Source organism: Cherax quadricarinatus, chromosome 1 (assembly GCF_038502225.1).
Source record: "Cherax quadricarinatus isolate ZL_2023a chromosome 1, ASM3850222v1, whole genome shotgun sequence".
In the NCBI taxonomy this organism is placed as follows: Eukaryota; Metazoa; Arthropoda; class Malacostraca; order Decapoda; family Parastacidae; genus Cherax; species Cherax quadricarinatus.
Genome location: NC_091292.1, coordinates 52,341,240 through 52,366,944, shown reverse-complemented (window position 1 = coordinate 52,366,944; position 25,705 = coordinate 52,341,240). Strand labels below are relative to the sequence as shown.

The following is a 25,705-nucleotide window of genomic DNA, read 5'->3' as shown; positions in this document are numbered from 1 at the left end:
GCATTCTTCAAATCAAGGTCCATAAGAAAGGTATCAAGAGATTGCAATGTCTCTGAATTTTTTAAACGTACTTCTATCGCTTTAGAGATGCTGGGCAGACTTACATTTTCAGTTTCAGCTAAAGGAAGAACTGTCATAACTGGTACGATACTAGGGTGGTAAGCCTTAAGTTAGTTTATGTGATAAGTACGTTTGGCTTTTCTCTTTCCTGGAGTTTGTAGTACATAATTTACCTCATTGAGCCGCTCAATCACTTCCAAAGGACCTTCGTATCTAGGCTGCAGAGCGTGTCCAGGTAAGAATTTCTGTGCCATCACACTGTCACCTGGTTTGAAGAAACTAGAGCGTGTGTGTTTGTCATAACAATGCTTCATCTTGGATTGGACCTTCACTAAGTTTTTTGAGGCTAATTCCCTCAGTTGTGACAAACGCTTTTGCATTAGAGTTGGAGTTGTTTTAAACGAGGGTTCGGATTTTCCGGTCCATGAATCTTTTAGTACGGCGAGGGGGCCGCGTACTTGGTGTCCGTGAATTAATTCAAATGGACTAAACCCAGTGCTTTCTTGTTCGCTTTCCCTTAAGGCGAACAAGAGGAATGGTATTCCTTCGTCCCAATCTCTGGAAAACTGCTCGCAGTATGCTTTCGTCATTGATTTTAATGTTTGATGAAATCGTTCGAGGGCTCCTTGCGACTGAGGGTGATAAGCAACAGAAAATACGGACTTAATTCCGAGGCGAGATAAGGCATCACGAAACATCTCAGAGGTAAAATTTGAACCTTGATCGGATTGAATTATTCGGGGAATCCCCACCTGTGAGAAAATTTTTTGCAAAGCTCGAACAATGATGCGAGAATTAATTTTTCTCAAAGGGATAGCCTCTGGATATCGAGTAACGACATCCATAATTGTAAACAGATATTGATTCCCTTGTTTAGTCTTGGGCAACGGACCAACACAATCTATTATCAGGCGTGAGAAGGGCTCACCACTGACGGGAATCGGAATGAGGGGAACTGGTGGAGGTGTGTGCGAAGGTTTGCCGGTCACTTGGCAGACTTGACAACTTTTTAGATAGCTTTCCACAGTCTCCTTCATTCTGGGCCAATGAAAATGCTTGGCTATTTTGCCCAGCGTTTTCTTTACTCCCAAATGTCCTCCCATGGGACTATGGTGGGCGAAACTAATAGCCAGTTCTCTAAAGGTGCTAGGTAGCACTACTAGATGTTTGCTGGTAGACAGATGATCGTCGGAAGACAAGAGACTTTTCCTTTCTCATTAATATACCATTAGCAAGATAGTAACAATTGTCCAGGTCTTGGGCGTCGTCTTCTGTAATAGCTATCTCTCGTAATTTCTCTAGGGATGGATCAAGGAACTGATCCCTTATTAAATCTTCTTTCGATAGCATTTTAATATCAGAATCTTGAAAAGGGCCGATCATAGAAAATTTCAGATTTGAAGATCCGGGTTGTAAGGATCGGCTGAACAATAAATCGAGACCTAAATCTTCGCCTTCACTTAGGACTTCAGTTGATAAAGGATTTTGAGGCGCTCTAGACATTGCTCTAGTTATAACATTGAGAGGAAATAATGTAGGAGCCTCTTTTCAAGCTTCTATGGCATAGTTAATGTCAGTAGAATTATCAATAACTAGAGGCTCTCGGCTTATACTCGGATAGTCTAGATCATTGCCTATGAGTAAGTCAACGCCCTGAATAGGAAAAGTTTCACTGGATATACCTACCGACACAAAGCCAGTATAGGTTGGTGTTTGGATGTACATCCTGTGAAGAGGCACTCTTATAATGGCGCCTCCATAGGCTTCTAATAAGACATCTAGCTTTGTGCGAGTCATATCACTTACGGGAAGTATGTCCTGCTTCAGCAATGTTAAATAACTTCCAGTATCACGGAAGGAATTAATTTCAACTAACTGAGTCTCGTCTATTCCAACTTTCACTTTAGCAAAGTAGGGACTCATAGCTGAGTGAATATCTTTTTCTGACAGCTCTAGTATTGAGTCATCTAGAATGACTACTGATTCGTTCTTGTGAACCTTGTTCGGTACTAGGGTTCAGTTTCTTTTGAGTTGTCGATGAAGATATTACCTGAGTTGGGAAACGAAGTTGCTCGTTCCTGGTATCCCTCTCTAGCCAATAACAGTGTTTCCTTAAATGCCCTTTCTTATTACAATAAGTGCAGTTCAACTCACTGTTATGCCTTAGCGGTTTTGAACTTTTCCTAGAGTTAGATCTAAATTTATTATTAATGGGCGTGGAGGCATCATAGGAGGTCGGGTAAGGATTCTGTATGCGACGCATCTCTAAGATTGGATCGTCCTTTCTTAGGGGCATATTTAGTCACTGTTTCCTTACTTTTTGTTTCGCCAATCAATTGTTGAGATATTTCATAATTATCGGCGAGCGAGGCTGTTTCTAGTATATTTACTATGGGGCAACTAATCAAATACCTATGCAAGTCTTCTGGTAAATTATTATAGAAATCCTCATGCAGGATCAATTGGGAAAGACTTTCCATAGATTTACAGTTAGAAGCTCTACACCATCTCTCAAAAGCGATTTTCTTTTCACGTGCAAAATCCACATGCGACTGAGTTGGCTGGCGTTTTAATGCTCTGAAGGTTTTTTGATAACTTATTGGAAGGAGATCATAAGCCTTTAGGATAGCCTTCTTAACGGAATCATAATCCACATATTTCTCAAAAGGTAACGTAGCCGTACAACTTTGAGCTTTACCAGACAACGAAGTATGTAATAAGGTTGCCCAGTGTTGTCGGGGCCAGCGCATAGCACGTGCTTGATTCTCAAAGACTTCAAAATAAGTACCTAAATCTCCGTCATTAAACCTTGGAACCATAGATGCAGCTTTTTGTATATTGAAAGAATCATTTGAGGATTCAGTACATCTTTCACTCACAATACCTTGTTGTTGTTGTCTTATATAGCGGAGCGTTTCCCTTTGAAAGTCTTCTTCATTTAATTTACGCTGAGCCTCAATTTGAGCAGTCTGTAAAATAAATAGTCTCTCTAATTTCTCAAACTGACTTTGAGAAATATGCCCCGATGGTATCGAAAATGAGGGAATTGAACTGGCGGTATGTGTATATTCCTTCGGACGTGCACCTTGGTGAGGGCCAGGCTGACCATTAATAGGAATTCCTTCAGTAATGGGCGAATGCCGAACAGCGGCTGCACCCTGCAGTACTTCATCTTCTTTACTAGAGGCCAAAGCGGGACCTAATCTATCTGATTCAATTTCAAGATCAACTCTTTGAAATTGTTCTTCTAATACTTCGATTCTCGACTGGTAGCTTACTTGAGAAACTAAACTTTCAGAGTCAGGATCTCCTGCTGCATGATGGTTAGAGGCCCCTGGAAACAATTTGTTTCTAATTATTGCCCTTACGGTATTGGCTGTGTAATATCTATCGTATGGTACTCCCAATTTACGGGCTATCTGCCAGCACGTTTGAAGTTTCAAGGAGTCCAGCTTTGACAATGTTAAATCTTCAAATACCTCTTTAATGTGATATTCCATGATCAATATTTTGAAATTAACTAAAGATAAATTCCCAGTATATAACTTTAATATTGTTCTTTTGATCAATGTCTTAGAACAGAGATCCCGGACGGGTAACCCATTTGTTGCGAATAAGAAATTTTTTAAAGAACTTCAGAATGTGGCCTGTTACCATTCATTTCTTATGCAACAAGATTTTTGGATCCGAGTTATTTAAAGTTTTAGAGTCTAGGGGAAATAATTTCAACTGGGAAACTCCATAGAATAATATTCAAATTTATTAAAGTATTTAAATACAATACTTTATCTTCTCTTTGTAGTTAATGTACTTAATACTTTGTACAATAAATTTACCATATACATTTAGTTCAAAATCATGGAAATGTCACATTAATAAGGAAGTTTAATTATTCTTCCTGTAATTCAGTCTTCAATAACATTTACGTCTTTGTCTTAACAAGACTAAACTCAAAATACAAAAGGTACAAGATTTAACAAGACCTTTGAATTTGGCCCTAAAGTATCTCTATGGATTACTGAACTGACCAAGAATATAAATATCAAAAGAGTCTTTCAAAGCAATGAGGAACAAAGTGAGTCAGCTCTTGAGTCCAATTCTCAAAACCATTCAACTGTACACCGTAAGAGCCAATATACGATCAGTTGTCAGGGCTTGAGCAGGGAGCAGACTGACTACTTACCAGTCTGTTGACGTGTCGTCAGGTTGGATCAGCTGACCCACGTCAGCCAGCCGGACATAAACAATTGAACAATTCACCGGATAGTTCCGAGACTTAAACTCTACTCTATATACACAAGAAATCCTACCTAACAATAATAGTAAAATAATAGTGATAATAGTGATAATAGTGATAATAGTGATAATAGTGATAATAGTGATAATACCATGGTATTTTTCTTATATTAACAGATAATAATATAACGCCGAAAGTCTCTATTTTAGCTATAAACGGGGACTTTCGTGCTATAATATTAAGTGATGAACATATTCTCTTACAATAGTTAAATAACACAGGATGACCAATTTCGAAGATATAACACATTCCATTAGTCAATATTTTTCCCGCTGTAGTTCAGGTGCGCCTTATGAGAGTTGTGCCAACATTCAGTTCTTTAAAAATGTTAATATGGGCATATTTAGCATTTTAACATAAAATGATTTAATATAAAGATAAGATAAACAATATTTCACCAAGTTTATAATGTTCGGAGTTAAGTTAGTTAACTGAGAGGAGCAAAAAATTCTTCAAATTTGAATCAGTCAATCGCGATCTCAGGTTTTAATCAATGTCATGGATGAAAGTGCTTGTTCGCATCTGTACGTTGTTTCAAAACTACAGATATAACTCTGGGCAAATATTCTTAATTCTGAAAAATGTTCACAGAGTAATGATCACCAAAAATTAATTATGTTAGAAGCATTTGAGGCTGCAGGAAGCTCATCAAATTTAATTTTCAATAATGAACTTTTCAAATCAATAATTACCATTTGTATGTTACTAGGCATCTTCAGGATTTTTGTTTTGTTCACTAAGTGAAAATAGGTTTATAAATATGAGTATGTAGACTTCTTCTTTAGTAAAATCGCTAAAACAACTTTCAAATGACTTTTGCAATAATCTGTTTTTTTCAATATCAGTAAAATTGCCATTATCTTCAGTACAATCACTCTGTTCTTGTAAATGTAGTATTATTATTATTATTCTTATAATCAAAAAGAAGCGCTAAGCCACAAGGGCTATACAGCTCTTGTAAATGTAGAAACTGTCTCAAATCCTCATTTTCTGAGAGGTAAATAGTTTTAACTTCATCTTGAATGCACTGATATCATTTACTAAACAAGAATACAATTTAAATCATTGAGATGATTAGTAATATCAACTAAAAATGCTAAATTAAACAGTCATTAGTTATCACATAAAAGATCTCTTTCCTCAGGCAGCTTATTCTTCTCTTCAAAAAATTATGAACGTTTGTCAGCTTTTAAAATCTATTGAGAACCTGTCGTCTAGAAAGCCAGCGCCTCACAATGAACGATATTCCATATCTAACAACTCACAATATTCTCTGTATTCTCTTCTGTTTAATCCTGGTGCTCTAATTTTACTGAGGCATTTCAAGTTTGGTAACATAACATGGCTGCCAATATGAAGGTTTTCCACACACTGACTCTTGCAGTATAATGCAGTAATATTTTACTAGACGACCTTATACTTGCTTGAATTTCTCTTATAATTCTTTTTTACAAATCGGTTATTGGTTAATACTTTTTGTATGAGTAGGCTTGTTTTTTTATTATTATCACTGGGGTGCAACGCGTCACTTCTAATCATGCAATGAGCCACTTGTGCCACATGAGCCACTTGTGCCACATGAGCCACTTGTGCCACATGAGCCACTTGTGCCGCATGAGCCACTTGTGCCGCATGAGCCACTTGTGTCGCATGAGCCACTTGTGCCCCATGAGCCACTTGTGCCCCATGAGCCACTTGTGCCCCATGAGCCACTTGTGCCACATGAGCCACTTGTGCCACATGAGCCACTTGTGCCACATGAGCCACTTGTGCCACATGAGCCACTTGTGCCGCATGAGCCACTTGTGTCGCATGAGCCACTTGTGCCGCATGAGCCACTTGTGCCGCATGAGCCACTTGTGCCACATGAGCCACTTGTGCCACATGAGCCACTTGTGCCGCATGAGCCACTTGTGTCGCATGAGCCACTTGTATCGCATGAGCCACTTGTGCCACATGAGCCACTTGTGCCACATGAGCCACTTGTGCCACATGAGCCACTTGTGCCACATGAGCCACTTGTGCCGCATGAGCCACTTGTGTCGCATGAGCCACTTGTGCCGCATGAGCCACTTGTGCCGCATGAGCCACTTGTGCCACATGAGCCACTTGTGCCACATGAGCCACTTGTGCCGCATGAGCCACTTGTGTCGCATGAGCCACTTGTATCGCATGAGCCACTTGTGCCACATGAGCCACTTGTGCCACATGAGCCACTTGTGCCACATGAGCCACTTGTGCCACATGAGCCACTTGTGCCACATGAGCCACTTGTGCCGCATGAGCCACTTGTGTCGCATGAGCCACTTGTGTCGCATGAGCCACTTGTGCCGCATGAGCCACTTGTGCCGCATGAGCCACTTGTGTTGCATGAGCCACTTGTGTTGCATGAGCCACAATTGGCTCATGCAACATAGGTTGGCCATCGTTGATTTATGTACTGGAATAGAAGTGAGGTGTAGCAGTTGACATTAAGGTGAGAATGTTACAAGATGTACTTAAAACTTTGCCTTTTAAGTCAAGTTGGTTCCCTAATATTTTTTCACTCGATGCATCATCAGATTACAAAAGAAAATCCATGTTGTCTGGGAATGTATATATGGTGGTAGCTATACATAATTGTTCTAAATTATTATTATTGTGATGTGATGTTCTAAATCCGTATGATGTGTTGTAATTGTTAGTTTGTTGTGGACGTGTTTATAAGTGCTTTGAGAATATTACTATTATTAGTATTATCAAAGGGGAAACGCTAAACCCGTAGGATTATACAGTGTCTGTGGGGGATATAGAAGGTATTCAGGCTTAATTCAGGGAACCGGAGCACAGATCCAGTTCCCTAGATCAAGAGCCCCTCACCAGCATCAAGGAACCTCCCTTGAGGGGAAGTGTTTTCCGAAAATAATAATTAAAAACACAATGAGTGTGTGGGATTGGAATCCAAGGTAAGACAGTCAAGTAGCTCTTATACCGACGACTCACTTAGCATCAGCATCATGAACAATAGTTTTGTATCCTCTGTGTTTCAGTCATTGTGTCGACTTCATAGATTTATGACTACCTTTCCCAAGGGTTTATGGCCTACTCTTTTCTTGAGTTTATTAAGTAAAAAAGCTATTTACAAAAAAAATGTGATATGTTGTGTAACTTTTATTTATAAGGATTTGTCAAATTGATGCAAAGACAATATTACACTTCGAGTTTGTTAATAATTTCATGTAATGTCGTTGCGTGTTCCTGAGCTTCGTACATTACTGTCAAGATAAGTCAGGTTTAACTTTATTGCGTTATTATAGGTTAAATTTGGCATAATTTAAGATATAAAACCATTGTAAATATATTGAATTATATTTAGGGCCTAAATAGAATTTACAACTCCTTTCCTTTGCTGTCTAACAGACGCACTAGGCTTGTGTTGATGTTCCTAGCGTGTAGTAATGGATATGAACCTTGCCTTGAGGGAGCCTACCAGCGCCTGCAAGCCTGGATCGTGGATCCCAGCTACTATATACCCCCGAACACACGTTCTCTCGTGTACCGTTACGGCATACAGAAGGCAGGTGAGTGCTACTCATCTGTGATTACCTTTGTGTTATCTGTTTGTAATTTCAGGAAATGAGTTAACTTCGTTGTAATCCCATCTTTAAATATACTCCCTTTAGTTTCTAGCAAAATCATTACATCCTCATTGCTTTTTTATATAGATATATGGTTTATTTTATAATCCTTCAATATAACAGGCCTTACAGAGGTTTAACAAGGAGTCCCAACTCACTGGTTACTCATCTTCTGTACTTGCACCTGGTCCCATCTCTTTTGTAACTGCTACCGGGTTCTTTCACTACTGGCTAAGAGACTTATTGTACTCCACTTAAAACTATGAATAGATCCTGCTTCTCCCTCTTCACTGTTCACTGTTCTCATCACTCTAAGGCTGAAAATATATCTCCTAACATCTCTGCGATTTATCTGTGATTTCACCATCCAGCTGTGCCCTGGTGTTCCTGTTTCCCGTCTGTCGAACAATCTCACCTTGTCCAACCTATCAGTTCCTCAGCATTTTGTGTTATCATTTCACCCCTAATCCTTCTTTCCTTAAATGTCATCAGACGTACCTCCCTTAAGTTCCTGAAAGCTAATTTTTCACTTGCCAGACGTGCATTTACAGCAGCAGTTACTCTATTAATGTGCGCTTCAGGAATGGAGTTTGGAAAACAGTAAGTATTTTGAGGTGATCAGTCCCACATCCTTGATGAATCTGTTGGAGACGATCAAGGAAGGTGTTGTTTAGTCCAATAGTCTTGATGAATCTAAATTATATGCTCTTAGAACGATCGCTAGCGCACTCAGCTCACATACTGAGGTCCGGAGATCGAATCCCCAGTACGGCTGGAAAACATTAAGACGTGTTTCCTTAAGACATCTACTGTCCCTGTTCACCCATCAGTATAATGGGTACCTGGGTGTTAGTCGACTGGTGTGGGTCGCATCCTGGGACAAACCTGACCTAATTTGCTGGAAATGCTCAGCAAAACAAGCGCTTTCTATATAGTACTTGTCGAAAATAAAGATATTATACATTATTATTATTATTATTTTATTATTATTATTATTATTATTATTAATATTATTATTATAATTATTATTATAGAAGAAGACTCATATTCTGAAAACAGGAGCGGTGAAGACAGCATCACTGGCGGTGGTGAGTAAAAGACCATCCAGTCAGTAACTTAAGAGAGAATAGAGTTGAAGGGAAATTCTCATTCCCAAGATTCTAAAATGTTTAATTTATAGCAGCCTCAGCTTTCACAATGAGTGGTCCGGGGATCGATTCCACTATGGGTGAAACGTTAGGTATTTTCCTTTCACCTGCTGCCTTTTTCACCTAGCAGTAAGTAGGTACCTGGGTTTTAGTCGGCTGGTGTGGGTAGCATCTTGGGGAACAGTATTAACCTAAGGGCACCTAGAGTTTACCTAGAGAGGGTTTCGGGGTCAACGCCTCCGCGGCCCGGTCTGACACCAGGCCTCGTGGTGGATCAGGGTCTGATCGACCAGGCTATTGCTGCTGGCCGCAAGCAAACTGACCTACGAACCACAGCCCGGTTGGTCAGGTCTATTGGTAATCCCCCTTATATATGCTGGAAGGCAGTTGAACAGTCTTGGGCCCCGGACACTTATTGTCATGTCTCTCAGTGTACTCGTGGCGCCCCTGCTTTTCACTAGGGGAATGTTGCATCTCCTGCCGAGTCTTTTGCTTTCATAGAGAATAGTTTTCGTGTGCAAGTTTGGTACTAATCCCTCTAGGATTTTCCAAGTGTATATTATCATGTATCTTTCTCGCCTGTGCTCCAGGGAATACCGATCAAGGGCCTTCAACCGTTCCCAGTAATTTAGGTGCCTTATCGTACTTATGTGTGCTGTGAAAGTTCTTTGTACACTCTCCAGGTCAGTAATTTCCCCTGCCTTGAAGGGGGTAGTTAGTGTACAGCAGTATTCCAACCTAGAGAGAACAAGCGATATGAAGAGATTCATCATGGGCTTGGCATCCCTAGTTTTGAAGGTTCTCATTATCCATCCTATCATTTTCCTAGCAGATGAGGTAGATACATTGTTATGGTCTTTGAAGGCGAGATCCTCTGACATTATCACTCCCAGGTCCTTCACATTACTTTTTCGCTCTATTGTATGGTTAGAATTTATCGTATACCCTGAAACAATTATAATTTCCAGCAGCTTTTTTTTTATCATCTGATTTCATTTTTTGTAGACTATGTAGCCTACCTGAAATGTTGTTAGAAAAAAAAAGTTTTATTAAGATCGGCCGCCAAACAAATCAATTAAATATATATAATAAAATTAGATTTGGCAACACTGATCTGAAACACTGTAACATACCTTATTTTCATCCCCCAAATAAATGAAGTTACAAGCTGTGGGCATTTTTATAAAATGTCTGCCCTTCCCCCCCCCACAAACGCAAAAACATGGGGGCTATTGTAAAAATCCCATTGTGGATTTGTAAAACATGTATTGTTGAATGTTAATTGTGAAAATCATTTCAATGCATTCTTTATTAATAACGTACCACTAGTAAATAAGTAAATAACTTACTTGCCAGATAACTGACTCACGAAATCGTAATGACACGATTGCAAACAAACCATACCACGGGTTGGAAGAGAACCCGCGGTCAGAGAGTCACAATCTAGGTCACAGTGGTGCTTATGCTAACCTTCCTATGGTGTTTAAATATACCTAGTTGGATGAATCTTATTGTAGCCAGCTGGCCCAGTGGCTAACGCGTCGGTCTGGAGTTGTATGACTTTCTGACCGCGTGTTCTATTCCCACCCGTGGTATGGTTTGCCAGATATTCCAGGAAACATGTCCCATCATATTTAGTGTAAATATTCATTTTTTTTTAGAGTTAGTGACAGTATTTGTGAGTAAATTATCATTATTATATTATTACAAAAAATAAGCCCTACACCCACAAGGGATAAACATGATTCGAAAAATACGAAAGAGTGTTTTTTTAAACTTATCCCGAGTAATATATGTAGATTTTCTTTGGTGTTAGTGGACCAGAGAGAACGCCTGTTATCATCAGTTGCAGTAACTCCATCTACTCATAAATAACTACTACTACTACCACCTCTTGCCTATATATGCCCCCTTCTTATCTCCTTTTCGGTAGTGTGACTGTAAGTGGTCCAAGTCGGACCGAAACGTCGTCGTAAGCTCTTCTCTTCTATCTGCGGGTTATCTGTGTAACCCGTTCGGGTCACTAACTGGAGAAGACCCTGACTGCCGCCATGTACCGGCCAACCTCACCAAATATAATTAATCTACACTATAGGCCAATATCAAACTTACCATTGCTATCCAAAATCTTCGAGAAACTCCTGAACAGGTGACTATATTAATTTATAACGTCACAAAACATACTCAACCCCTGCCAATTTGGATTCAGGAAAAATAAAAGCACTAATGATGCAATTATAAAAATGCTAGACCTGCTTTACATAGCATTGGAAAATAAGGAATATACGCTAGGAATTTTTATTGACCTAAGAAAAGCTTTTGACACAGTAGACCACGGCATCCTACTCCACAAACTTGACCACTATAAGAGGCCATGGTATAAGAGGCCATGCGCTTGCATATTTTAAATCCTACCTTTCTAATAGGTATCAGTATGTCACCATTAAAGACAGCCTCATCAATACGGCCACTTGATACTGGAGTTCCGCAGGGAAGTGTCCTTGGACCCCTGCTCTTCCTCGTTTACATCAATGATCTTCCAAACATATCCCAACACCTGACGTCACGACTTATGTCATCTTCCACCCTAATCTTGCTGCTCAAAATATCGACTTGGATGACAGCCAATAAACTTATACTTAACACTGGCAAAACCTACTATATTATGTTTGGTAGCAGAGCAGGGGTTGCGCAACTTAACGTTAAGATCGACAACACTCTAATTGCCAGACATAATGAGGGAAAATTCCTTGGCCTATACCTCGACAACAACCTAAATTTCAGCACCCATATCCAACACATAACAAAAAAAAGTATCCAAAACGGTTGGGATCCTCTCCAAGATACGATACTACGTGCCGCAAACTGTCCCTCTCACACTATACCATTCACTTATATATCCATACCTCACCTATGCTATCTGTGCTTGGGGTTCAACTGCAGCAACACACCTAAAGCCAATAATAAACCAACAAAAAGCCACAGTAAGAATAATCACTAAATCCCATCCCTGGCAACACTCCCCCCCCCCACTCTTCATAGATCTAAACTTACTCCCTGTTCAGAACATCCACACTTACTACTGTGCAATCTATATCTACAGGTCCTTAAATTCCAATATTAACCTTGACCTAAAACGCTTTCTTGATAGTTGTGACAGGATCCACAGGCATAACACCAGACACAAACATCTCTATGACATTCCCCGTGTTCGACTAAACCTTTACAAAAATTCAATGTATTTCAAAGGACCTAAAATCTGGAACACCCTACCTGAAAACTCTAGAACTGCAGACACATTCATCACTTTCAAAACTACAGTTAGAAAATATCTTATCTCCCTGATATACCCCGACAACTAACTACATGATAACCACCTGGTGGTTCACAATTACACTCACTCACCCACTGACTATAAACCCAGAAATACTAATCTTAATCTTAAAATAATAAATCCTAACTAGTCATAAGTTTGCCTATGATACTCCAATATATAGACACTTTGTATTGTGCCAAAACAAAAGCATTCACATTTCTAAACTCACAAATTATGATGTAGTCACTTAGCCTTAATACCATAATCTGTAAGGATTTAATGTTAAGAATTAATCTAAGTCTGCCCGAAATGCCTAGCCATGCTAGGTGTCCTGGTGGGCCCCTCTGTAATTAGTATTTTATAACATGTAAACCACACAATACCCAAAACCTGTAAACCCCACACTGCATCCCTTATAGAGAATAAACTTGAATAGAATTTAATTGAATTCACTTGCCCTCCTGATACACCTAACAATATGTCAGTTTTTTCTAATATGACTGTCCATATTTTCTTATTTACCGTATCTCTTATATAATTTTGCAAAAATATCATAGGCAGATTAATGAAAAATGTTAATATTAACACATACATCAGACATTTATAGCGCTCCTCGATGGCTCTTTTATGTATGATTATTTGCGTAAGTGTTTATGTGCCTAAATTAACTTACCACCTCCTCACGTCATTGCTGTTGCAGCACTAGTGAGGCAGTGAGTTAGTGAGGCAGTGAGGCAGTGAGGCAGTTAGGCAGTGAGGCAGTTAGGTAGTGAGGAAGTTGGGTAGTGAGGCAGTGAGGCAGTGAGGTAGTGAGGCTGTGGGGTAGTGAGGCAGTGAGGTAGTGAGGCAGCGAGGTAGTGAGGAAGAGAGGTAGTGAGGCAGTGAGGTAGTGAGGCAGTGAGGCAGTGAGGCAGTGAGGCAGTGAGGTACTGAGGCAGTAAGGTAGTGAGGTAGTGAGGCAGTGAGGCAGTGAGGTAGTGAGGCAGTGAGGTAATGAGATAGTGAGGCAGTAAGGAAGTGAGGTAGTGAGAGAGGCAGTGAGGTAGAGAGGCAGTGAGGTAGTGAGGCAGTGAGGCAGTGAGTTAGCGAGTCAGTGAAGTATTGAGGGGGTGATGCAGTGAGGCAGTGAGGTAGTGAGGCAGTGAGGCAGTAAGGTAGTGAGGTAGTGAGGCAGTGAGGCAGTGAGGTAGTGAGGCAGTGAGGTAATGAGATAGTGAGGCAGTAAGGAAGTGAGGCAGTGAGGTAGTGAGAGAGTGAGGCAGTGAGTCAGTGAAGCAGTAAGGCGGTGATGCAGTGAGGCAGTGAGGTAGTGAGGCAGTGTGGTAGTTAGGCATGAGGTAGTGAGGCAGTGAGGTGGTGAGTCTGTGAGGTATTGAGGCAGTGAGGCAGTGGGGCAGTGAGGTAGTAAGGCAGTGAGGTAGTGAGGCAGTGAGGCAGTGAGGCAGTTACGTAGTGAGGCAGTGAGGTAGTGAGGCAGTGATGCAGTGAGGTAGTGAGGCAGTGAGGTAGTGAGGCAGTGAGGTAGTGAGGCAGTGAGGCAGTGAGGCAGTGAGGTAGCTAGGCAGTGAGGTAGTGAGGCAGTGAGGCAGGGAGGTAGTAAGGCAGTGAGGTAGTGAGGTAGTGAGGCAGTGAGGCAGTGAGGTAGTGAGGCAGTGAGGTAGTGAGGCAGTGAAGTAGTGAGGCAGTGAGGTAGCGAGGTTGCGAGGTAGTGAGGCAGTGAGGCAATGAGGTAGTGAGGCAGTGAGGTAGTAAGGCAGTGAGGTAGTGAGGCAGTGACGCAGTGAGGTAGTGAGACAGTGAGGTGGTGAGGCAGTGAGGTAGCTAGGTAGTGAGGCAGTGAGGCAGTGAGGCAGTGAGGTAGTGAGATTATTAGGTAGTGGGGCAGTGAGGCAGTGAGGTAGTGAGGCAGTGAGGTAGTGAGGCAGTGAGGTAGCGATGCAGTGAGGCAGTGAGGTAGAGAGTCAATGAAGTAGTGAGGCTGTGATGCAGTGAGGCAGTGAGGTAGTGAGGCAGTGTGGTAGTGAGGCAGTGAGGCAGTGAGGTAGTGAGGCAGTGAGGTACTGAGGCTGTGAGGCAGTGAGGTAGTGAAGCAGTGGGGCAGTTAGGCACTGAGGTAGTGAGGCAGTGAGGTAGTGAGGCAGTTAGGTAGTGAGGCAGTGAGGCAGTGAGGTAGTGAGACAATGAAGTAGTGAGGTAGTGAGGCTGTAAGGCAGTGAGGTAGTGAAGCAGTGGGGCAGTGAGACAGTGAGGTAGTGAGGCAGTTAGGTAGTGAGGCTTTGAGGCAGTGAGGTAGTGAGGTTGTGAGGCAGTGAGGCAGTGAGTTAGCGAGTCAGTGAAGTATTGAGGGGGTGATGCAGTGAGGCAGTGAGGTACTGAGGCAGTAAGGTAGTGAGGTAGTGAGGCAGTGAGGCAGTGAGGTAGTGAGGCAGTGAGGTAATGAGATAGTGAGGCAGTAAGGAAGTGAGGCAGTGAGGTAGTGAGAGAGTGAGGCAGTGAGGTAGAGAGGCAGTGAGGTAGTGAGGCAGTGAGGTAGTGAGGTAGTTAGGCATGAGGTAGTGAGGCAGTGAGGCAGTGAGGTGGTGAGTCTGTGAGGTATTGAGGCAGTGAGGCAGTGGGGCAGTGAGGTAGTAAAGCAGTGAGGTAGTGAGGCAGTGAGGCAGTGAGGCACTGAAGCAGTGAGGCAGTGAGGTAGTGAGGCAGTGAAGCAGTGAGGCAGTGAGGCAGTGAGGTAGCTAGGCAGTGAGGTAGCTAGGCAGTGAGGCAGGGAGGTAGTGAGGCAGTGAGGTAGTGAGGTAGTTAGGCAGTGAGGCAGTGAGGTAGTGAGGCAGTGAGGTAGTGAGGCAGTGAAGTAGTGAGGCAGTGAAGTAGCGAGGTTGCGAGGTAGTGAGGCAATGAGGTAGTGAGGCAATGAGGTAGTGAGGCAGTAAGGTAGTAAGGCAGTGAGGTAGTGAGGCAGTCACGCAGTGAGGTAGTGAGACAGTGAGGTGGTGAGGCAGTGAGGTAGCTAGGTAGTGAGGCAGTGAGGCAGTGAGGCAGTGAGGCAGTAAGGTAGTGAGGTTATTAGGTAGTGGGGAAGTGAGGCAGTGAGGTAGTGAGGCAGTGAGGTAGTGAGGCAGTGAGGCAGTGAGGCAGTGAGGTAGTGAGGCAGTGAGGTAGCGATGCAGTGAGGCAGTGAGGCAGTGAGGCAGTGATGTAGAGAGTCAATGAAGTAGTGAGGCTGTGATGCACTGAGGCAGTGAGGTAGTGAGGCAGTGTGGTAGTGAGGCAGTGAGGCAGTGAGGTAGTGAGGCAGTGAGGCAGTGAGGTACTGAGGCTGTGAGGCAGTGAGGTAGTGAAGCAGTGGGGCAGTTAGGCACTGAGGTAGTGAGGCAGTGAGGAAGTGAGGCAGTTAGGTAGTGAGGCAGTGAGGCAGTGAGGTAGTGAGGCAATGAGGTAGTGAGGTAGTGAGGCTGTAAGGCAGTGAGGTAGTGAAGCAGTGGGGCAGTGAGACAGTGAGGTAGTGAGGCAGTTAGGTAGTGAGGCTTTGAGGCAGTGAGGTAGTGAGGTTGTGAGGCAGTGAGGCAGTGAGTTAGCGAGTCAGTGAAGTATTGAGGGGGTGATGCAGTGAGGCAGTGAGGTAGTGAGGCAGTGAGGCAGTGATGTAGTGAGGTAGTAAGGCAGTGAGGTAGTCAAATAGTGAGGCGGTGATGCAGTGAGGCAGTGAAGTAGTGAGGCAGTGTGATAGTTAGGCAGTGAGGTAGTGAGGCAGTGAGGCAGTGATGTAGTGAGTCTGTGGGGTATTGAGGCAGTGAGGCGGTGAAGCAGTAGGACAGTGATGTAGTGAGGCAGTGAGGTAGTGAGGCAGTGAGGTAGTGAGACAGTGAGGTAGTGAGGCAGTGAGGCAGTGAGGCAGTGAGGCAGTGAGGCAATGAGGTAGTTAGGCAGTGAGGTAGTGAGGAAGTAAGGCAGTGAGGTAGTCAGTTAAATATTGTCCTCATCGCATCCGAGCCGTGTGGACGAGCTGCGCAGACGCTCCTGTTTGAGTTTGTTTTGCGCAGTTTACCTGATTGAGCTGCCCCTAGCGTTGCTTGGTGGAAACTTTATTTTCTCCAACATGGCGCTGAGTAGCAGAAGAAGAATCAACACTGTCTGCATTGAGATGATCCGTGGTGCTGTCACAGGATCCAACATGGATTTATTATTACCAGCGATCATTCGCGATACCTATGGTATAGCAAATGAGGAGATATGTGGTGTCGCATTAAATGGAATGACAAGAATCTTCGTTAAAATGACGTCTGCACAAGTCTACGAGGCAGTGGTCGACAAGTATCAGGAGACCATCATACCGGTTAATACAGCTGTGTCGGTGAGACTTCATGATGTATCTCGACATTACACCTGGGTGAAAATAAGGAATGTGCCTTTTGAGGCGACTGATTTTGATATTACCAGTGAACTGCGTACTTATGGGACGGTTCACGTAGCCACAGCAGGGAGATGGGCAACTTGACCGTATACAGGTGCGCTGGAAGGCGCGTATACAGTTAAAATGACTCTTAGACACCCTATTCCTTCATATATTGTGTTGAAAGAATTAAGGACTCAAGTCTATGTAACGTATGCGGGGCAACAACGTACGTGTCGGCTATGTGGGTCATATGACCACATCGCGGCGCAGTGTGGGAAACGAAGTGGGTACCCGGCACAACAGCAACAGCAACGGCAACAGCAGCAACAGCAGCCAGTGGACGAGGTTGACGATGAGCGAGAACAGTCTCTTGCTACACCGCCCCAACAACGGTTGTCATGGAGTGAGGAGGTGGACAAAGAAAAGGAGCTCGAATCGCCAATTGTAACGCTTCAAGGAGAATCTCAGTCATTGGACATACATAAGGTTTTTGAGGAGAAACTACCTAATATGGGTGAAGAAGTGGCGGCGTCTTTGGTAAAGGCGTTGGATGACTTGTTAGAGGAATCGGTCCTAGATCAGGTGGAAGACCCAGGCTTAGTTCTGGGGAAGGCTGTGAATGATGGTATGGCAGAAGATGACGGTTTGGCGACGAGAGAGTCTAAAGGACTGAAGGTGCATGCAGTAGAGGTGGAGGTGCATCAGGACGGTGCTTCAGATGTCAAAATGCAGGTGGAGGGCGGGACACGAAAGAGGACTGCAGCATCATCGGATTCTGATGATGTGCTAACTCCTGCCCAACGCCCTGGGAAAAAGTCTTGGGTGGAGGTACAGAAGAGAAGGAATGGTGAACCCAAGGATCAAGGGATTGCAAAGGTGATTCCCAACAAAGGGGGGAGGGATTGAGACACTTATGCAGCATATGGGAATCTTTATTCAGGAAACGTTTCGCCACACAGTGGCTTCATCAGTCCAATACAAAGAGGAAGGCGTAAGGAGAGGAGGAGAATGAGGTAATCAGTCCCTCAACCTGGAGTCGATGTGTTCAGTCCATCAATCTTGTAGAATGTACAGCATAGGGCCGTAGACGTGGCTTATATACTGTAGTGAGGTGACTTGAAGCAGACGGAGGCGGGACCATAGTGGTACCATCCACTAGTCGAAGTAGGTCTTTGTCCAAAGGTTGAACAAGCGTTGAAGAATTCTTTGTAAGAAGATCCCATGATGCTGCAGTGTCTGACAGTTGTGATGAATGGTTTGAAAAACCGACAAGTTGAAGATTGAGACACTTATGCAGCATATGGGAATCTTTATTCAGGAAACGTTTCGCCACACAGTGGCTTCATCAGTCCAATACAAAGAGGAAGGCGTAAGGAGAGGAGGAGAATGAGGTAATCAGTCCCTCAACCTGGAGTCGATGTGTTCAGTCCATCAATCTTGTAGAATGTACAGCATAGGGCCGTAGACGTGGCTTATATACTGTAGTGAGGTGACTTGAAGCAGACGGAGGCGGGATCATAGTGGTACCATCCACTAGTCGAAGTAGGTCTTTGTCCAAAGGTTGAACAAGCGTTGAAGAATTCTTTGTAAGAAGATCCCATGATGCTGCAGTGTCTGACAGTTGTGATGAATGGTTTGAAAAACCGACAAGTTGAAGATTGAGACACTTATGCAGCATATGGGAATCTTTATTCAGGAAACGTTTCGCCACACAGTGGCTTCATCAGTCCAATACAAAGAGGAAGGCGTAAGGAGAGGAGGAGTATGAGGTAATCAGTCCCTCAGCCTGGAGTCGATGTGTTCAGTCCATCAATCTTGTAGAATGTACAGCATAGGGCCGTAGGCGTGGCTTATATACTGTAGTGAGGTGACTTGAAGCAGACGGAGGCGGGAGCATAGTGGTACCATCCACTAGTCGAAGTAGGTCTTTGTCCAAAGGTTGAACAAGCGTTGAAGAATTCTTTGTAAGAAGATCCCATGATGCTGCAGTGTCTGACAGTTGTGATGAATGGTTTGAAAAACCGACAAGTTGAAGATTGAGACACTTATGCAACGCTTGTTCAACCTTTGGACAAAGACCTACTTCGACTAGTGGATGGTACCACTATGATCCCGCCTCCGTCTGCTTCAAGTCACCTCACTACAGTATATAAGCCACGTCTACGGCCCTATGCTGTACATTCTACAAGATTGATGGACTGAACACATCGACTCTAGGTTGAGGGACTGATTACCTCATTCTCCTCCTCTCCTTACGCCTTCCTCTTTGTATTGGACTGATGAAGCCACTGTGTGGCGAAACGTTTCCTGAATAAAGATTCCCATATGCTGCATAAGTGTCTCAATCTTCAACTTGTCGGTTTTTCAAACCATTCATCACAACTGTCAGACACTGCAGCATCATGGGATCTTCTTACAAAGAATTCTTCAACGCTTGTTCAACCTTTGGACAAAGACCTACTTCGACTAGTGAATGGTACCACTATGATCCCGCTTCCGTCTGCTTCAAGTCACCTCACTACAGTATATAAGCCACGTCTACGGCCCTATGCTGTACATTCTACAAGATTGATGAACTGAACACATCGACTCCAGGTTGAGGGACTGATTACCTCATTCTCCTCCTCTCCTTACGCCTTCCTCTTTGAATTGGACTGATGAAGCCACTGTGTGGCGAAACGTTTCCTGAATAAAGATTCCCATATGCTGCATAAGTGTCTCAATCTTCAACTTGTCGGTTTTTCAAACCATTCATCACAACTGTCAGACACTGCAGCATCATGGGATCTTCTTACAAAGAATTCTTCAACGCTTGTTCAACCTTTGGACAAAGACCTACTTCGACTAGTGGATGGTACCACTATGATCCCGCCTCCGTCTGCTTCAAGTCACCTCACTACAGTATATAAGCCACGTCTACGGCCCTATGCTGTACATTCTACAAGATTGATGGACTGAACACATCGACTCCAGGTTGAGGGACTGATTACCTCATTCTCCTCCTCTCCTTACGCCTTCCTCTTTGTATTGGACTGATGAAGCCACTGTGTGGCGAAACGTTTCCTGAATAAAGATTCCCATATGCTGCATAAGTGTCTCAATCTTCAACTTGTCGGTTTTTCAAACCATTCATCACAACTGTCAGACACTGCAGCATCATGGGATCTTCTTACAAAGAATTCTTCAACGCTTGTTCAACCTTTGGACAAAGACCTACTTCGACTAGTGGATGGTACCACTATGATCCCGCCTCCGTCTGCTTCAAGTCACCTCACTACAGTATATAAGCCACGTCTACGGCCCTATGCTGTACATTCTACAAGATTGATGGACTGAACACATCGACTCCAGGTTGAGGGACTGATTACCTCATTCTCCTCCTCTCCTTACGCCTTCCTCTTTGTATTGGACTGATGAAGCCACTGTGTGGCGAAACGTTTCCTGAATAAAGATTCCCATATGCTGCATAAGTGTCTCAATCTTCAACTTGTCGGTTTTTCAAACCATTCATCACAAAGGGGGGAGGGACAGAGGTGTTGCAAAACGAACTGGGGTAAAGTCAATGCCGGGGACATAAGGAAAACCCATTTGTTGAATTCAAGTGTTTTACTATAAATATTAACGGGTTGAGAGCTGAGAGGAAGCTTAAGTGGTTTAATGAGTATTTGGTGCGACTTGGTGTGGATGTGGTATTCTTACAGGAACATAATTTTAGGCCTGGTTATGAGTTGGATATGAGTGGTTATAATGTGTACATGGAACATGCGACACGTCTGAAAGGTGGGGCTGCCATTTTGGTAAAGGAAACTAGCCCATTTATAGTAAGGCGTAGTGAAGGGGGGGAGGGGAGGGTAATTAGAGTGGATGGAACTTGGGGTAGGGTTCCCATTAGTTTAGTATGTGTATATGGTCCGGCTGAGGGTGACGTGAGTATTAAAACTAAATTTGTTCGGGACGTGCTGGTCTATTTTTTACGTGGTTTACCGAATGTTGCAATAATAGGCGGAGATTGGAATTGCGTGATACGTCGTAAAGATGTGGAGCCCAGAGGTGCGGGGTGTTGTTTGGGTATATTGGGGGATATATTGACCGGGGTGGGGTTAAAGGATGTGTGTGGGGGGGGAGGGATGGTAGAGCATACCTTCATTAAACGAGGTTATGCGGCGAGGTTGGACCGAATGTACGTGCCTTGTGCGGTTACTGTGCGGAGGGTGGATGTGATAGATGTGGTTTTTTCGGATCATAGAGGAGTGGTAATAGATGTGGATATTGAGGGTGTGCCTCGGAGGGGTCCATCATTTTGGAAATTGAATGTAAAGTTATTAAAGGAAGAGGATAGTCTTTTGTCTTTTGGACATATGTGGGATCGTTTAGTGGTAGAAGCACCAGGGGATGTTGCCATGGTTAATTGGTGGGAAACAATAGCTAAAAAACGTATTAAGGAATATTATATTAATCGAGGGAAGAGATATAATCAGTTACAATACGGTTTTCAAAAATATTTAGAGGGGCAGTTGCGCGACTGTTATGCACAAATTAATGCTAATTATCCTGTTATTGAAATTGAAAGTTTGAAGGAAAATATCCGGAATTTACAAAATGAGAGGTTTGATGGGGAAAGGCTTAAGGGCGGGATTGAGGAGGTTTTGTGGGGAGATCGGCCGTCGGCGTGTGTGTTGCGGAGTCAACACACACGTCGCAAGGCAATGGAGTTAATGGGGTTGAATGTTCAGGTAGGTATGCAAGGGTATAAAGTGGACCAGGTGTTGACGACGACTGAGGGTATGAGTGGGTATATTGATGCTTGGGTTAAGTTGAAAACGCAAAGTGTGGGAATAAGTGAAATAGCATTACAGTCAATTGGAAGGTTTGTGCAGTGTGAGTTGACAGAGCATGATCGATTCGTTTTGGAAGGGCCGATAACGGAGTGTGAGACATGGGAAGCTTTATCTGGGGCTCAATTAGGTAAGGCACCAGGAATTGATGGGTTGCCCAGTGACTTTTATCTCCAAAATTGGAGCGTTTTAAAAGAATTTTTGGTAAGATTATTCAATATCCTTAAGTGGGATCGGGTTTTAGGGGCACAGCAGCGGATGGCTGTGGTCGTTTTAGTGCCTAAAGGTGAGCCATTAACAGTTAAAGACTATCGTGCTATTTCGTTATTGTGTGGTGATTATAAGATTTTTGCAAGAATTTTAGCTAACAGAATAAAAAAGGTCCTGGGTAAAGTGATCGATAAGGGACAATATGGGGTGCCGGGAAGGTCTATGTATGACGGGCATGGTTTGATTAGAAGTTTTATTGAAGAAAGAGTAAAATTGGGAGTGGGGGGGGGGTGTTGGCTATAGATTGGGAGGCGTCATATGATAGTGTAGAAAGGGAAGCGTTATGGAAGATTATGAGATGGCAGGGGTTTGGAGAGGAAATTATATCATGGGCCAAATTAATGTATCAAGATGCATCCTTGCGGGTGCAGGTAAATGGAAGGTTAGGAGAACAAATTCAGATGAGAAGGGGTCTACGTCAAGGTTGTCCCCTTTCACAAATATTTTTTGCGTGTTTACAGGATCCCTTTTATAGAGGAATTAGGGTCTTATTGGGAGCAAATGGGGTTGGTGACGAAAGGGGTGGGGGGGCTGGCATTGTTGGATATGTTGATGACACAACGATTTTAGTAAGTGGTAACAGGGATTTGCCTCGGGTGGAAAAGTTAGTAAATGTTTTTGAAAAGGCTTCTGGCATGTCAATTAATAAGGAGAAAACGAAGTATATGGATCTTGGGGATAGGTTAAATGAGGAATGTGAAGTAGTTGAAAGGTGGAAAAAGGTGGACCAATTACTGATATGTGGGATCGTTTATGTAAGTGATATCAAGTTAGCACAACAAATAAATTCAGTGCGTATTGTAGATGGTGTACTGAAGCGCCTCAGTGGTTTACGAGCTGCACACTTAACTTTGCATCAAAGAGTAATTACAACGAATGTCCTATTATATAGTAAACTTTGGCATGTAGCAGCAATATATCCGATACTTCGTAGTGAGATACAAAGGTTACAAAAGCGCGTTTTTAGATTCATTTGGGGTACTGGAAGCGAATGGTTAGGTAGAGCGGTTGTCACACTCCCGGTTGGCCGAGGAGGGCTAGGTCTTATAGCTGTTGAAAAGAGGATTATGAGTGTGTATTTGAAACGTAGTTATAAGCGGGAGGGGGGGGGGGGGCGAGGGAAGGCGGACTTCATAAGATACGTCAGGACATGCAACGGTGGTGGGTGGGTAGGGAGTTCATAATCGGTGAGGCAATGTCATCATAAACATGAGCGATCCTTCACATATTAAATTGGGAAACCTTGATGGGGTGGAAGGTAAGGCAGTGGTAGCGGTGGTAGAGGGTGTTTATCCGATGTATGATTGGCGTAATATCTGGGGGCGTTTGAACAAATTACGTTTAAAACCTAAAGTACGAGAAGTAATGTATAGATTTTTACATGGGATCTTACCGTCTGGAATGGTTTTATTCCATAAGAGAATAAGGGAGGATGGGATATGCAAGGCTTGTGGTGGATGGGAGACTGTTTTCCATATAGTGTATTTTTGCGAATGTATTGAACTAATAAGGGTTTGGTTGGGTAAGGTAATAAGGTTAGTGGGAGGGGGGGGTTGCAGGTGTTGAGGGTTTTAAGCTTAGACATAGGTGGGGTGAATCAGATGGTAGAGAATGCGGTAGGGTATATAATTACGGATTATATTTATATGTCTTGGGCTATGAGAAGAGCGAACGTGTGTGAAAGAATTAATGCATTAACAGCAACTTTTTATAGGACAAAGTGTAGAAATAAGGAGGTGTATGGGGGGAGATGGGAGAGGGATTTAAGTGAGGGTTATAGGAATTTCACTTTACGGGATTTACGGGAGTTGAAAGGCAGGTAAGGGGGATGAAATGGGCTGGTTTCCTAGAATGGTCGGTAGCATGATGAGTTTGATGAATGTTATATGAGGTATGTCTGGGGTGCAATTTTAACATTATTTGTTCCGAGTGTTTCAAGTACAATTCAGTTATATTTGGAATTATCGACTTATAACTATGTATGTGTATATATATATATGCATGTGTTGTATGTGTGTGTATGTGTATGTATGTATGTATGTGTATGTATGTATGTAGGTGTATGTATATATATATATATATATATATGTATATGTATGTATTGTATGTATGTTTACTTTCTTGTATATACCTTTAATGGTTTTTCTCATGAACATTTTCAATGATATTCAATACATATTTTCTATGCGCATTTATGATTTTGATACAATGTGTAAATGTCAAAATGGCTTTTTATGTTTCAGTTTAATTTACACTGTATTTTTGTAAGCACAATTGATTTGGTGCCAATAGAAGCATAGTGTGTTTTGATATATTTGAGTATTGTTTTTCTTTTTAATTTGTCTAGATGGTGGCAATACTATGTATGTAGTTTAAGAGTTTTACGAACCTTGAAGTTGTAAGAATGGATGAATTATTCGTGGTTGAGTTGACGTAATATTATAACTGACGTTGTAAGTGATTGTGTTCAATTAGACAACATACTTTATATACTTATTTATATGTATGTACCTAATGGTAAATTGAAGTCTGATTTTGAAGGTGAGGAATGGGTTTTCCTTTTTTATTGTTCTTTTTTTCTCTTTATGGTAATACAAGGTTGTATTATGTACACCAACAAATATGGTTAGGGGAATGTGGTAAAATTTTCGTGTTGATTAGACATTTATAATACAGATGAAATACTAGGCTTAGGTTAGGGTAAATTTATGATAATTGTGGAATGTTCTTTGATTCAAACTGCTCTTTATTATACTTGTATTTTATTATTCTAGTGTAAATTAAGAGCAAGGATGATTAATTTGAGGAAGAGTTAATATAGGTTTGCATGTTTTTACGAAAGTTAACTTATCCACATGTAGCTAGTTTAGGACAATTTTAAGCTTCGGTATCTGATTTTATATGTAGGTAATAGTGGTCATATTTGTTATATTGTAATGTTATTCGTTAATGTTTCAATATCTAATGTAACGTTTTTTCAGTTATTGTTCATATATTGTCATCTTTAGGGTTTTTCCTTTTGTCTATTGTATATTGTTGGTTTTAAATAAAATATAAAAAAAAAAGTCAGTTAAATAGTGAGGCGGTGATGCAGTGAGGCAGTGAGGTAGTGAGGCAGTGTGATAGTTAGGCAGTGAGGTAGTGAGGCAGTGAGGCAGTGATGTAGTGAGTCTGTGGGGTATTGAGGCAGAGGCGGTGAAGCAGTAGGACAGTGATGTAGTGAGGCAGTGAGGTAGTGAGGCAGTGAGGTAGTGAGACAGTGAGGTAGTGAGGCAGTGAGGCAGTGAGACAGTGAGGCAGTGAGGTAGTTAGGCAGTGAGATAGTGAGGTAGTGAGGCAGTGAGGTAGCGAGGCAGTGAGGTAGTGAGGCAGTGAGGCAGTCAGGTAATGAGGCAGTGAGGTAGTGAGGTAGTGAGGCAGTGAGGTAGTGACTTACTGAGGCAGTGAGGCAGTGAGGTAGTGAGATACTGTGGCAGTGATGCAGTGAGATAGTGAGGTAGTGAGGCAGTGAGGTGTGAGGTAGTGAGGTAGTGATGCAGTGATGCAGGTAGGCAGTAATGCAGTGATGCTGTGAGGTAGTGAGGCAGTGAGGTAGTGAGGCAATGAGGTAGTGGGGCAGTGAGCCAGTTATGTAGTGAGGTAGTGAGGTAGTGATGCAGTGAATCAGTAAGGTAGTAAAGCAGTTATGTAGTGAGGTACTGAGGTAGTGAGGTACTGAGGCAGTGAGGCAGTGAGGTAGTGAAGTACTGAGGCAGTGAGGTAGTGAGGCAGT

At 42.6% G+C, this 25,705-nt stretch overlaps 1 protein-coding gene across 1 annotated transcript in view; it reads left to right on the top strand.

Moving 5' to 3' along the window:
- LOC128685456 (glutamyl aminopeptidase-like) overlaps nucleotides 1-25,705 on the top strand; it is a 626,129-nt gene that overhangs the window by 585,478 nt on the left and 14,946 nt on the right. The window contains exon 13 of the mRNA XM_070082219.1: nucleotides 7,757-7,917. Coding sequence (XP_069938320.1) covers nucleotides 7,757-7,917 — 161 coding nt within the window. The remainder of the gene's footprint in view (nucleotides 1-7,756; nucleotides 7,918-25,705) is intronic.